Source organism: Epinephelus lanceolatus, chromosome 3, assembly GCF_041903045.1.
Source record: "Epinephelus lanceolatus isolate andai-2023 chromosome 3, ASM4190304v1, whole genome shotgun sequence".
NCBI classification, from domain to species: domain Eukaryota; kingdom Metazoa; phylum Chordata; class Actinopteri; order Perciformes; family Serranidae; genus Epinephelus; species Epinephelus lanceolatus.
This window is the reverse complement of record NC_135736.1, coordinates 40,711,780-40,726,684: the sequence shown is the minus strand read 5'-3', so window position 1 is coordinate 40,726,684 and position 14,905 is coordinate 40,711,780. Positions and strand designations below refer to the sequence as shown.

At 41.5% G+C, this 14,905-nt stretch overlaps 1 protein-coding gene across 1 annotated transcript; it reads left to right on the top strand.

Annotated features, from left to right (window-relative positions):
- The first annotated feature begins 1,315 nt into the window (after positions 1–1,315).
- sec23b (SEC23 homolog B, coat complex II component) lies at positions 1,316–14,695 on the top strand. The gene is made up of 19 exons (XM_033625051.2): positions 1,316–1,456; positions 4,132–4,359; positions 4,746–4,803; positions 4,923–5,009; positions 5,576–5,812; positions 5,929–6,011; positions 7,294–7,438; positions 9,253–9,411; positions 9,539–9,654; positions 9,767–9,890; positions 10,005–10,085; positions 10,193–10,282; positions 10,539–10,645; positions 10,981–11,134; positions 11,282–11,359; positions 12,303–12,464; positions 12,596–12,682; positions 12,803–13,024; positions 13,730–14,695. Exons 2-19 carry the CDS (start codon positions 4,139–4,141, stop codon positions 13,817–13,819), a joined length of 2,301 nt encoding a protein of 766 aa, XP_033480942.1. The 5' UTR covers positions 1,316–1,456; positions 4,132–4,138; the 3' UTR covers positions 13,820–14,695.
- Positions 14,696–14,905: the final 210 nt, after the last annotated feature.

The window sequence follows — 14,905 nt, the reverse complement described above, 5'->3', positions numbered from 1 at the left end:
CCTCACAGCAAGCAGGTTCTGGATCCAACCTGGGTGGGGAGTCTGCACAGAGGGAATACCCCACCCCAGGGCTCAAACCAGGAACCACTGTATCCACATTAACAGGAACCAGTTGTATCAGTATTACCACTTTGGTTGTATAGATTACAGAGTGTGATTCTCAGAGCATGGCGGTCCTGTCCCACAAGTTCTCTACAGCCAGCTATCAAGTGGTGTTGATGCAGACATATACCAAACATCCCAGTATGTGAGACGAGCCATGAATGCAGCATGCCATGACCACAACCAGCAGTTGGCACTGCAGCCCCATGGACAGCTGCTAATGAGAGGCAACAGGGTTTGTGTGACCTTGAGATGTAAAACTGTACAGTAAACATACAGCAGTAGGCCTACAGTGTATAGATAGGCCTGTGCTGCTTACTGTTCATTACTTATTTCAAAAGGGATGTCATCACAGTATGCAGTAGTGAACACTAATTAGTAAGGCTGGCTAGGAGCAGGCTACGCCCTCTGTTCATCCAAACAAATCAAGCTTGCCTCAAGCTGTATGAAAAAAAAAATCTGTGGGTTTGAATTGAGCTGCCAAAATACTCTTTATTTACTGTTTTAGGCTACAGCTGCAGTGAATCATATTGTATATGATGATAATATGGATGGAAAATGAGTTTTGTGTGTAGAATTAGAATCTATGAGTCAAAGTGCAGTGAATTTTGATGGAGATTAATCAAATTAAAACAAAATAAATAGTGATTTGCTCTTCACAGGACTTCATTCTGCAATGACAAGGGCATAAACTTCAGCAGATGCTACAGGAAGCCTCTAATAACAGAGAAAAAAAACATTGCATTTAATTGTATTATTACTAACAATAACTTCCAAATACATGTAGTAAATACAAAGTAGATGTGCAATATTTCCCTCTGGGTTATAGTGGAGTAGAAAAATAAAATGGAAATATTCAACTAAATACTTGAGTAACTTAATTTAGGCTACTTCACCTTCCACAACAGGTCAAAGGTCACACTATAAATAGGTTGTGATTAATTATCTCTCTACACAGTGGGTAACTAGGTGCTGAGATAACAAAGAGTTAAAACAAAAGTCTAATCACACGTCATCACACTGTACATGATAACAAGCCCTTTGCCACCGAGGCAGATGCACTGTTGCTCTGTAAACTCAACTTCCCATAGTAACCCTCTTCCGGTGCGTAGGCAAACCAGACCACGCACGCCCTAAAACGTCACGGAAAGAGGAGCCAATAGGAGACGCCCGAACTTGGAGTAACACGTCATTCTAGTAAAGTGCAGAAGCCGGCTGAAAGGGAGCGATCCCCTCACCGTCGTCTTTCTGTCCCGTACATCCGTCTGCCTCTGCCTCCAAATGCTGTAATATCTTTTGAGCACAGCAGACTACTTCGCTCTTGTTTAGACCCGAGGCCAACCTGATACACAAGGTAAGCACTCGACTTTATTTAGCTCGACAATAGGCCGCTAGTTTCTGCCTCCATTCATGAAGGGACAGGAAGTGGGTTAACGTTAATGCTACATTCCGTTAGCCAACGCAGCTAGCCGCACAACGTAGCGTTAGCTTGTTGGAGGGTTGAGTGACAGTCAGAGCAACGTAGAGATATTAGACATTATATCACTGTTAAAATGACTTTGTTTCGACAACACCATCTTTACTATGACGAGCCTTGTGTGGCTGCTTGCTGGAAGAGAAAGCGAAAACGATGTGTGTACGTCTCTGAATAGAAATGCTGTTCACGACAGATACCAGCCTTCACTGTTGGGTTCATCTGTGATGATACGTGGCCTGTCACAAGTTAGCTGCTGTCACAGAGGTTCATTTAATTCCCTGACATGATTTCTGGGTAAGGTTTCCTTGTACTTTCCATTAGAGGGCAAAAGGGGAAATCACCAAATACCCCCAACAGCAGCAGCAACTCCACATCCCCTTATTTGCATAGGGTCAAGCAAAGGTCATATTTCGTAAGAAAAACATTAGATATAGAGCAGCTGACATCTGTTTTTACTATCGATGAATCTCCTCATGGTGATAGCTTTAGGTTGCTTGTTTTGTCCAACTAAATATGTCAAAGACAGACAGAAAATGTCAGCAAAACACTCACACTGAAGGAGCTGGAACATGGGAATGTTTTTCAGTTTACCTACATGATCAATAATAAATCGAGCATCTAACAAGAGCTAGACACTAATAATGTTACATAAGTGGATGCATTTTTTTTATAGCGTCTGAGAAATGATAGCCTCTTGTGTCACACCAGGTGACCGTCACCTTTTATATAATATACAGCAACCTGGTGTCATACTGGAACAGAAGCCATTCGTTTATTAATTGATCAGGTGGCAGAGAAGTTAGATAACCAGCTATTTCAATATTAAACTGATAAGCTGATCAAGACTTCAGGGTGATGTCTTCATTTTGTTTGTTTTGTCCGTCCAACTGTCCAGTTCAGTTTTTCAAGACAGAAAGGCATAAGACAGAGAAAGGCAGCAAAACTCACGATGAAGAAGCTGGAACACAGGATTGTTTCACATTTTACTTATATGATCAATCAATGATTAGGATACAGGGCTAGATACAAATCAAATACCACAGTATTTCTGACACCTCAATACCAATTCAGTGATAATTTCATGGTTGACTTTTGTTTCTTTCACAAAATATTTACACAGTGAGATTAAAAAAGAAAATCTGTGATGTTGAAATAGGTAATGACTAAGTGGGTAAAGGCAAATAATAGAACAGCTAAAACAGGCTGGTAAATTGCATCACTTTACTGTAATGCAGCCTTCAAAACCAGGAAAGGACATCACTTACCATATTACAGTATCCAAAATCAAAGACGATATCTTGTTTCATTTTATGATATTGAGATAATATTAATATATTGCACAGCCCCAAGTGTTTGTAGCTACTGAGAAATTAATTGCCTCTTATCTCAGGCCAGGTAACTGTCACCTGCAATAATTAAATGTACTACATAGGCATATAACAATCTGGTGTAGTATGAGAAAAGAAATCATTATGTCAGCAATATATTAGGTGACAGAGGTCATCAAGTTAGATTGCCAACTGTTTTTATAATAAAACTGGGAAGATTTTCGTGCTCTCTTTGTTTTATGTGATAGTAAAGTCAACATTTTGGGGCTTTGGACTGTTGGTCAGACAAAGTGGTCATTTGAAGAAGTCACAGTAGAGTATGGTAAATCATGTGGATGTTTCAGTATTATATGACATTTTACATACCAGATATTTCTTTCAATTAAGTAAGGACATAATGGTTTAATTTGATTTACATTTTTTAATTAGATAGCAACAAAGCAATTTAACGTAGTTCCAACACAGAGCATGAGACTGTTGTGCTGCTATTATAATTTGAAACTCTTGTCCCTCATTGGGCTTTTGTATGCACGGTGTAATTGAAATATACAGCTTTCAGTATCCTAAAACCACATACTGTAAAATGGAGATGTAATAAAATACACAGACCACAATACCCCAATAGAGAATATATTAAATGATAGTGACAGTCTACCTAGTACACAGGTATGATCTAAAATTCTATGCTCAGCCAACAAAAAAAGATTTTAACTTTTGTTTTTGTCATTTTTTTTAAATGTACCTTGTTACTCTGCTGAAATGCTGTTGTATTGCTCAAGGGATATAAAGTTCCTCTGATAGTAGTGCGACAGAGGGAGCGTACACAGTTGCTACAACAGGATCTCTGGTGATGCTTTGCTAAAGGCGTCATTGATATGTCACTGACACAGGCCAACAAAGGTGTCGCCTAAAAATACCACTGGAATTCCTCTGCACTGTATTGTACCTCAGGAGAACACGTTGGTCAAGTTTGTTGATGACACATTTCTACGTCATGCTTTCGAATATCTGTCTCTTATTTTAGCATAGCAGAGAAAGGAGCACCTGTATAAAGAGCAGCTCACTGCAGTGAAAGGCAGGAACAAGTTTAGACTACCTAGAGGGAGCACCTGTATAAAGAGCAGCTTACTGCAGCTCATGAAACCAGGAACAAATTTAAGCTATCAGTGTTACTATTGGACTTACAACCTCACTGTGATCTATTGGGCTCTTTCTCTGCTGAAGCTCGGTGATGGCGACCTACCAGGAGTTCATCCAACAGAACGAGGACAGGGATGGGGTGAGATTCAGCTGGAACCTCTGGCCCTTCAGCCGCCTGGAAGCCACCAGGCTAGTGGTCCCGGTCTCCTGCCTCTTCACACCACTCAAGGAGAGGCCTGACTTGCCACCGGTCCAGTACGAACCAGTTCTCTGCAGCCGCGCCAACTGCAAGGCAGTGCTCAACCCACTATGGTGAGTCAGATAGCAAACAACACCTCTGCTTACAGATTTGAACTTTTTTAATGTTTGTTCCAGCTGCAAAGCAATAAAAAACTCTGAGTATTCAGCTACTATTTAAACTTGATGTGTAATTTAACTTTCTTTTTTTACATAGGAATTATGTTTAACTATCTGTGCAACTGTCTAATGCCTGTGTTCATGGCATTTATTCAGTGTAGCAGGGATTTGAATTTGGTGCTGTGTTTGAATATTTTTCAACACATCAGCACTTTCAAATGCTGATGTGTTACAAGCACTGGGTGTGGTACAAATACACCTTAAGTGGCCCACTATCAGTCACAGTTACACTTCTGCCAACTGGACGCAAACCCTAAATTGTTTTGTTCCCTCCTTTATAGTCAAGTTGACTTCAGAGCAAAAATATGGGCGTGCAACTTCTGCTTCCAGAGAAACCCGGTAAGCACTGACGTTCACGGCATACTTCAGTTTGATATTACGCTTGTCGTAACTCATTAGATGACATAACTTAATGTGGACCGGCTACATTCCTTTATTAATCCATTTTCCCTCCGCAGTTCCCTCCCTCCTATGCAGGCATATCAGAAGTGAACCAGCCAGCTGAACTCATGCCACAGTTTTCTACCATTGAGTACATAGTACAGGTAAATACAACATACATGTCTGCACTCTGACCTCTGCTCTGTTCATGGAGATTATATGTACTGCAGGTGTACTGTGCAAAGGTGAATACCAACGATTTCATCCTGCAACTCTGACACATCTGAGCAGCGTTGTTCTGGATTTGGGGATCAGTTTCTATTGGGTACATTAGTAAAAGAGGTTTGTCATAACCTTATAGTGTTTTAATATGTTAAGTAAAAAGTAGGCTATAATAAATATTTCTTCCTGAAATTAAAGAGACACATCCTTGGCTTTGAGACCACTGAGGGCCCGACTACTACTGTGGCTAACAAGTGCGGCTTCATGAATAATGCATGTGGTTTTCAAAAGTAATATGAGCTGTGTCTCTGCTTGTGTCAGTATTTTAGAAACATAGATTCAGCAAACAACAAACCAAACATTAAACATTAATTCAGCCCCGTTTTCTTTTAGGCAAACATTTTTCATTTTGCAGACAAGGAAAACAAAGACATAAATTAGCAGTGGCAGCTCCTCAGTATGTGAGTGTGTGTGTGGAAACAAAGCTCATCATTTCACCTCTTTACAGCGTGGACCCCCGGCCCCTCTCATCTTCCTGTATGTGGTGGACACATGTTTGGAAGAAGAGGACCTCCAGGCCCTCAAGGAGTCCCTGCAGATGTCCCTCAGCCTGCTGCCACCCAACGCCCTGGTGGGCCTCATCACATTTGGACGCATGGTTCAGGTGCACGAGCTCAGCTGTGAGGGCATCGCCAAGAGCTACGTGTTCAGGGGCACCAAGGACCTCTCCTCCAAACAGATCCAGGTGGGTTGAGGGCAGAGGCATAGTGAAACTGAGCAAAGAGACAAATGGAGGAGATTAATGTGTAAACATAGGAAAAGCCAACTGTAATAACTGTTTTTCTGTTTTGTCTGTTTCAGGAGATGCTGGGTTTAATGAAGCCAGGAACAACAGGACAACAGGGTCGCCCAGTGGCACCTCAGGAGGCTGGAGCTTTCTGCAGGTATGGAAGAGCTTTAGCACTTCCCACATGTCTTTTAGTTGAAGAGGAACACCGGTATTGTTCAGCCCGGAACCTGTTTCCCATGTTTTTGTGTCTACTTGTGGGAACAACAGTCTTTTGAAACTGGTCTAGTATTGAGAGAGACAGCTGCAGCCTGCAACAGTGAAACGGGTGACGATGTAGTGACTCAATTCATCAATTAACATCCATTTTAAGTGTTTTTTTTTTGTCGTTAACATGCTCAGATCGTCATAATGAATGTCTTACAACTAGGGCTGCCACGATTAGTCCACTAATCGATGACTAATCGACTATCAAAATAATCGGTGACTATTTTAGTAGTTGACTAATCAGTTTGAGTCATTTTTCATAGAAAAGTACTATAAAAGTACCCCAAAATACTCTTACTGCAGCTTCTTACGTTCAAATATTGGCAGCTTTACACACTCTCCCATGACGGTGAACTAAAACCCTTTGGCGTGAGTATGAAATAAGACATTCGATGACATCATTTTGGGGTTTGGGAGAGACAGACCGACATTTTTCAACATTTTAACAAATTTTTCGATAAAATGATTAGTCGACTAATCGAAGAAATAATCGACAGATTAGTCGACAATGAAAATAATCATTAGCTGCAGCCCTACTTACAACATTACAGAAAAGACCCTACAGAGTGAAATGTTTTTCCGTACCTTTTGTGTGTTCTGGTCTGTTTGTTTTACTATCGAGAAGTCATGCTCTGAAATCTTAAGAGACGTGACTTGTTGCAGGTTGTGTTGAAATACAGAAATTGTATCTTACTCTAATCTAAAAGACTTTAAATATCATGACTGAATATTTAGCTGATTTCAACAATGTGAAAAAGTCCGCAAGATTTCAGAGCAAGACTTCTTATTATCCAGATCTTGGACACAGAACAAACTGCAACAAAAGAAACGTATGGAAAAACATTACATTTCTCTGAAGGATCCTTTCCGTAATCCTTTCATGACACTCGAAATAACAATCTGAGCTTGTCGACTGCAAAAAAAGCACTTTTAATAGACGCAGATTGAAATGGTGCACCTGACCAATGTGGCTATATCGTCAGCTGCAGGGCTCTTTCTCTACACTGGACTAATTTTAAAGTTGTTGCTCCCATGAGTCTACAAGACACAAAAACATGGGGAATAGGGTCTATTGACGAGTTCGCCTTCAATTGTTACTGTTTCCCAAAGTAAAAAAAAAAACCAACACAGTCAGCTTTTCTTGTCTAAACCGTGTTTGTGTTCCTGTTCAGGTTCCTTCAGCCGGTGCACAAAGTCGATATGAATCTGACTGATTTGCTCGGTGAGCTTCAGAGAGACCCGTGGCCTGTCCCTCAGGGCAAACGGCCCCTCCGCTCCACTGGTGTTGCTCTGTCCGTTGCTGTCGGTCTGCTGGAGGTACAACACACACACATTCAGAAACACAAATAACAGCACATTAAGTTAATACAAATAATGCCAGAGTATGCTGTACCTTACATGTGTGGTTAAACACAATCCAAACCAGACCTTATTTAGGCTCTCCACAGTAACCTGAACTTTAGCCTCTTGAAGACGATTGTGCCACATGTAACTGTTGAGAAAGGCACAGACCGGCTGGTGGTTATCTGCCACAGGAACAGTACATGTGCTTTGTCAGTTCAAAGGCTAGTTCCTTGTTTGCCTTCTGTCTTCTCCCTCCACCATCATTATCCTCTCCTCTCCTACCGCTAATCTGTGTGGTTATATAACTGATGCAACAGATCATTCCCCCGCTGTACTCTCCTTCAGCAGATACGAGATGAGGCCCGATTAGAATAAATTTGGCTCTTTCAGTGACTCCAGATTCCCCGATTTGTTGAGAGGCGTTTGACTTGATGACTGAGTCTTTAACGTGAAAAGCTGAACTGTGAAAAAGTGTTTAGCATCCACTTTTTGTAGGCGTATTTATTTGATTGCTGTCTATGAACGAGGACACGTTGTCCCCGTATAAATGAATCACTGTTTACGTGGAATGTGTCGTCATTGAAAGCTCATTCCAGTGGCTTTGTCACTACGTGGCCTGCTTCCAAATGTCTCAGTGTCTCTGACTTTCCTAGATTCCTGGACTGTGGACTTTGTTGTAAGTCTTGGCTGTGTCACTGATTCCCCAAAAGTTCTCAATCAGACTTGTTACACTCTTTATACACTAGCAGAAAATTAAAACTGCTTTGTTGAATAGAAATGATGTGATAAAATAGTTATGAATTATTATATAATTATGTCTTATTTGCTGATGTGAAACCTACCTACACGTACTTAGTGCCAATTTTATAGATTTTTTTGCTTGTCTTTAGAAGGTGTTTTGGATTACTGACACTGTGTTTGTATTAATGATCCTAATTCTTCTACTAAGGCAGCCCTCATTTACGCTACTCTTTAAATGGCACATTAGAGAACTAGGTCACTAGTCCCTAAGTGCTCATTATTAACATTCACAAACCAAAAACAAAAATTCAACACATGTGCTGCAGTTTATGAGCAGTCCTGAAATGCAACCCTGATCTCAATGTGGATATAAATTAGTGCATTCTTTCTGTTCCAATGGGTAAAGTCTTAAAAGGTATTGAATCCAAAAAGAAGGTTTAATTGGTATTAAAATGTCTTAAATCAGTCTTTCAGAGGTTTCAAAAATGCTAAGACATGGGAAGTAGGATATTAATGAACCATTTCGTTCTGACATTGCACCGTAAAATCTCAAAATAATTGGTAATATTTATTTTTTGAATAATTTAGCAAGTGCGTCTTGCATTAACATCACTCCACATCAGGATAGAGGAACCAATGACACTCATTTACATGTACCCCATCCAATCAAATGACAAATGAACAAGGCAAAAAAGGTTTTTCATGTGCTCCACTTTAGAAAGTGTTACTTTTTTAGCATTCAAATAGATCATCTAATGTTTTAACTTAATGTTTTATGATACAATAAACATTTTGGCAAAAGTGTCTCTAATGTTTTTTTCTTTCCTTCAGTTTTGGTTAGTGTAAAATTGGCTTTAAATTTCATTCTGAAGCATGAAAGACATCTTTAAAAGTCTTCAATCTAACTTGCCTTCAGCTGAAGGAACCCTGTAACTACTACATGATACAGACAAACAAAAAGCTTGCGGTATTAAATTGTAACTCTAGCAGAGATTGTGTACAATGACACTTAACTGAAACAAAATTCTTCTCCTCTTCCTCTTCAGGGTACATTCCCCAACACAGGGGCTCGTGTGATGCTGTTCATCGGAGGACCCCCAACCCAGGGCCCAGGAATGGTGGTGGGAGACGAGCTGAAAACCCCCATCCGTTCCTGGCACGACATCCAGAAAGACAACGCTCGCCATTTGAAGAAAGCAACCAAGGTAAGCAGATGTTGGCATTTGCAGCACTGTTTTCCTTAACAAATCTCCTATATGAGGGAGGTTAAGGTATAACTGACATTGAGTTGTCGTTTCATGTCTTTTGTCTGTTTTTTTTTAAATCACACAGTACTATGAAGCCATGGCCAACCGCTCAGCTGTAAATGGCCACTGTATTGATATCTACGCCTGTGCCCTGGACCAGACGGGACTGCTGGAGATGAAGTGCTTATCTAATCTCACTGGGTACGTCAGCACGTTATTAATGGAGGGTGTGGGATAATATTACACTTACTATTAGGGATGTTTGATCCTTGATACATTAAGACCTAATCAGTTTGTTGTAATTTATTATCAGGGGACACATTGTGATGGGAGACTCCTTCAACACCTCCCTGTTCAAGCAGACCTTCCAGAGAGTTTTTAGCAAAGACTACAATGGAGACTTCCGCATGGCCTTCGGAGGCGTCCTGGAGGTCAAGGTAAGGGAGAGATTTAGTGACAGGAGTAACACATCGTTTGCTGTGTTTTTGCTTGAGTAAGAAGTGTGTAGAAGTGTGTATTACTTAAACTTGTGTGTCTCTCTGTCTATATAGACGTCAAGGGAAGTGAAGGTTTGCGGGACCATTGGACCGTGTGTTTCACTCAACTCCAAGGGCTCCTGTGTGTCAGAAAATGTAAGTCGCCACTCCGAATTCAGATTCCTTCCTTCTCACAATTGAGGAGTAATCTGAGAGCCATTGTTCAAGGCATCCTTCACAATATGTCCTCTGTGTCTGTGTAGGAGATGGGTATCGGTGGCACGAGCCAGTGGAAAATCTGCGGCCTCAACCCCTCCACCACTTTGGGCGTTTATTTTGAAGTGGTGAATCAGGTGAGGACAACTCTTCTTAGACCTTAGCTTGTGAGCTCTGATGTGATTACTGTAGGCTGATGAAAGCACAGCCGCTAATCATGTCAAACAAGTGATTAATTGTGATATGATGAAGGCTTTGCTTAGGAAAACTCTTGAGACAATGGCTTTTTGTGTTCGATTCCTTTGTGGTAGGAGGCCGTTTGTTGGGCTCATGTGAAGGGAGAAGTGATTGACAATAGAAGTCTTACTGTCTCTTCTGTTTGTGTGTGTGCAGCACAATGCACCAGTCCCCCAGGGTGGCCGAGGGGCAATCCAGTTCGTAACCCAGTACCAGCACTCCAGCACACAGAGGAGGATACGGGTCACTACCGTCGCCAGGAAGTAAGACCCCTTAAAACTGCACCTTGCTCCATGTCAGCCTGGAACATTATTATTAGCGTTGTTAACTGCAGAAAAGACTGTTCAGTAAATATTCACTTAATGCACCTACATGTGTTAGTTCATGATAATACGAGGCTGACATTTCGTCAAGAAAGAAAAGTGACAGCTAGAATCAACATGAGCCTCACTAGACAGGATGTTTACATTCCTGTAATTTCTGGCGACGCCTTCAGAGATCTGTGTGCATGTGCGTCAGTCACACCACACCCATGCTCAGCTGCACTTTCTCCCTCCCTCCCTCCCTCCCTCCCTCTTTCTTTCTCTCCCCACTAAAGCTGGGCAGATGCACAGTCCCAAATCCAGCACATCGAGTCGTCATTCGACCAGGAAGCTGCTGCCGTGCTCATGGCTCGCCTAGGTGTCTTCAGAGCCGAGTCGGAGGAGGGGCCGGACGTGCTCCGTTGGCTCGACAGGCAGCTCATCCGCCTGGTGAGTGACGCTCGCACACACCAGCTCCTCCCTACTATGTGATGAGAACAATGAAGTTGTTCCATCATATTGTGTTACTCTTCTGTGATGTGCCAGGTTGTGTAAGATATCAGTGTTTGAACAGTGTTTTGCCTCTGTTGGTTTCAGTGTCAGAAGTTCGGCCAGTTCAACAAAGACGATCCAACATCCTTCAAGCTGTCAGAGTCTCTGTCTCTCTACCCACAGGTAAACCTGCCTCCTAGTGGAAACACATGAAAGTGACTAAACAGTATTTTCCCACTTATATTAGGGATGTTCCTAACTAATTTCCCTGATGTATAAACACAAGTTTAAATAAAAAAATAAAAAATATTGTGTGTATTATAGGAGACATTTGAAATCATTTATCACCTTTTTTAAATTCTAAATTGTGTTGTAAATGTGGCTGAAATGTGTGGCACTTTGCACCATGCATTAACACTACATATTATCCTTCAAACTGTGACAACTAGAGCTGCAATGATTAATCAATTATTTGTCAACCATTAAGTTAATCACCAACTAATCTGATTATTGATTTATTATTTTGAGTAAATTTTTAATTAAAAAAAAAAAAATGATAACAGCGTCTTAAATGTTTCTTTACTCCTCGATAGACATTACAGGACATCCTCTGAAGCTTTTTTTTTTTGTGTGTGTGTGTGTACCATTTTTGAAACCATACCATCTCATACATGAGTGTGCGTGCAAGTTGATATACACACATTAATGTCCAGGCTTCTCAGGATCTCCCATCCGCCCAAAGGATCCTAAATTGTTCAGCCTAGCTAGTAGATCTCAGCACCAAGTGTGTGTCCAAGTGTCGGACATACTTTCCACGTTACAGACAGCAGCGGACTTGCACCAGTTGCACACACTCCATCCGTTGAGTCTGACAACCGCGTGTGTTTGTGTGTGTGAGTGAGTTTTAGGAAAAGAGGAAGGGCTATGGGTTAGTCTCGCATGCCATTCCTAACTTGTATTTCTGGCACCGACTAGCGAGGTTAGCATCATTTAATGGACTAGTTGACTAATCACACACATTCCTAACCTCTAATCTCTAATACTAGATTCACACTTATAAGTGATTTGCACTGGGACTGTATGTTTTTCAAAATCCTAACATTTTCCTCCTCTCTTCCCTCTGCAGTTTATGTTCCACCTGAGGCGGTCGCCCTTCCTGCAGGTGTTCAACAACAGCCCCGATGAGTCGTCTTATTACAGGCACCACTTTGTCAGGCAGGACCTGACCCAGTCCCTGATCATGATCCAGCCCATCCTCTACTCCTACTCCTTCCATGGACCACCAGAGGTCAGCCTCACACCCTCCTCCACACCATCATTATCAGTGTCAGAGCAGCGGGAGGCCTTTCCTTCAATCTTCAGGATGGCTTTATGTATTTGCTCCTTGAATTGTTCTTAAATGTGTCCTATTCTTTGCAGCCTGTGCTCCTGGACAGCAGCAGCATCCTGCCAGATCGAATCCTGCTGATGGACACTTTCTTCCAGCTGGTTATCTACCACGGAGAGGTGAGGCAGTGCAGCTCCAAAAATCATCATCTCCTTTATTTCTTTCTAGAAAAGACGAACAAATTGGTTGACACAGCAGGCATTTCTTAACGCTGTCATTTTCATCTTTTATTTTCCCAGACCATAGCGCAGTGGCGAAAGGCCGGCTACCAGGAAATGGCAGAGTACGAGAACTTCAAACAGCTGCTGCAGGCTCCGCTGGACGACGCCCAGGAGATCCTACAGACGCGCTTCCCTATGCCGCGCTACATCGACACAGAGCACGGAGGCTCGCAGGCTCGCTTCCTGCTCTCGAAGGTCAACCCATCACAGACCCACAACAACCTCTACGCCTGGGGACAGGTACAGTATTATAAGATGACTTAGCATTTTTTTAAACTTGTTATAGTTGGAAATAAATTGTTTTTAGAAGTCAGCAACGTTTTCAGCAGAACTCATGTGGCTTCATGCTCGTGTTATTTACAACCTCCTGCACAGCTTTCATAACCACCTGTCAGTTTAAAACGATAAATGAAAGTTTCAGAAATCTCTCATTTGCATCTTGCATCCAAATCAAGGCTTTAAAACCACAGGACTGCCCGTCCCCCTGGGTGAAAAACAATCTGTACTTAAAATGTAACTGTCAGCAAACACAGGTTTTGCATCTGCTCACCTTTGACTCCTAAGTGTGGAAGATTGAAAGCCCAAAGTAGCGTTAATCTCTTATTTCCCACGAAGAGCCGAATTATAACCTGCAGTTTACAAACACTGCGAATCTATGGCAGTCTGAGAATGAGATTATCAAGAGAATAAGGTCTTGCATAAGCTAATCTTAGCGCTGAACCTGTTTGCTTTATTAAAGTGACCATGGGATCAGAGTTATGTCATGGAAATATTTCTGCGTAAATCACTCAACCAGTACTTTTGTCTCCCATTTGATATCATGGCAACAATATGTGCTTGCCAATTCATGTATCTTGCTCTGTGTGTTATTTTATGCTCTGTACAGTGACATTGGATGTTTTGAAAGGCACCTTTTTAAATAAAATGTATTATTATGATCTGCAGGAGACGGGAGCACCGATCCTCACAGACGACGTCAGCCTGCAAGTCTTCATGGACCACTTGAAGAAGCTGGCAGTTTCCAGCTCCGCGTAGAAGGAGTGATCCGACATTCCCTCTCCGACATAGGGATCCATTAACATTTCCCCTGTTTTTGTAAAGGAGACAGAGTCTACTGTATGTGCTTGCTTGATTGTGTCCTTTCTGGAGTCTTATGTGACATATCCATGCTACAACATGAACAGAACAAGGGTGCACATTCCTAATGAGAAAACATTTCTACTCATTGTTATTATCTTGTTATTTATAAGAAACGGCTCCAGACTGTCCTGATGTAAGCAATATCAAACCCTCTATTCCTCTTTTATATTACCTCTGACATGCAGAATGATTAGACTAATAATGATTATTTTTGTTTGTTTTCTTTTTGTGTTTGTCCTAAAAATGTGTGTCCGCTGCATCAGACTTGGTTGAAGGCGCTTGTTTAATAGGATCCTTATACGTGTTTGTGTATAGCTGAAGATGCCTAGAGTTTTCTCATTAATAAATTATAATGGTACCTCTAAGAAATGTTCAACGGGCTCATCGGGCTTCACACTGATGGCGTGTTAATCACAGTTTATCTGAAATTTAAAATCCTACATGGATTATACCTTTTTAAGTGTTTTCCAAGAAAATTTCCTCTGAATAATGAGGATTAATGTTCCGAGGAATTGGAGTCGATCGCATCAACTCAGCTGAGACTGACTGTGTTTCAATGACGAACATTTAGATTTATTTTTAACTTAGTATGGGCACTCTATGGTTCATCTCGCCTTCATCACCATCTGGTATTTTGCACCCGATGATTGCCCAAGTGTCTTTGTAATCAAACTTTAATATACTGTAAGACTGTATAAAAGGGACAGTTGTTTGATTTAGATCCTGTCTGGAGTCTTAATACTATCCATATAAAGCCCTGTTGGCAGGAAACACTGTCTGTGTTGTCTGTCCTCACACCAGCTTGCACGTCCCATTCATAAAGCATTAAAAAAATTAACTTAAGTTTCCTGCTTTGGATTTTCTCACGGAAGTCGCAGAGGTTAACAGAGATGCTCAGTTCATACACCAGGCATCTGTTTGTTGATGTGCAGCAGAAGGAAAGGTCTCGCTCTTAACGTCTAGCGCCACAGATTTGCGTGT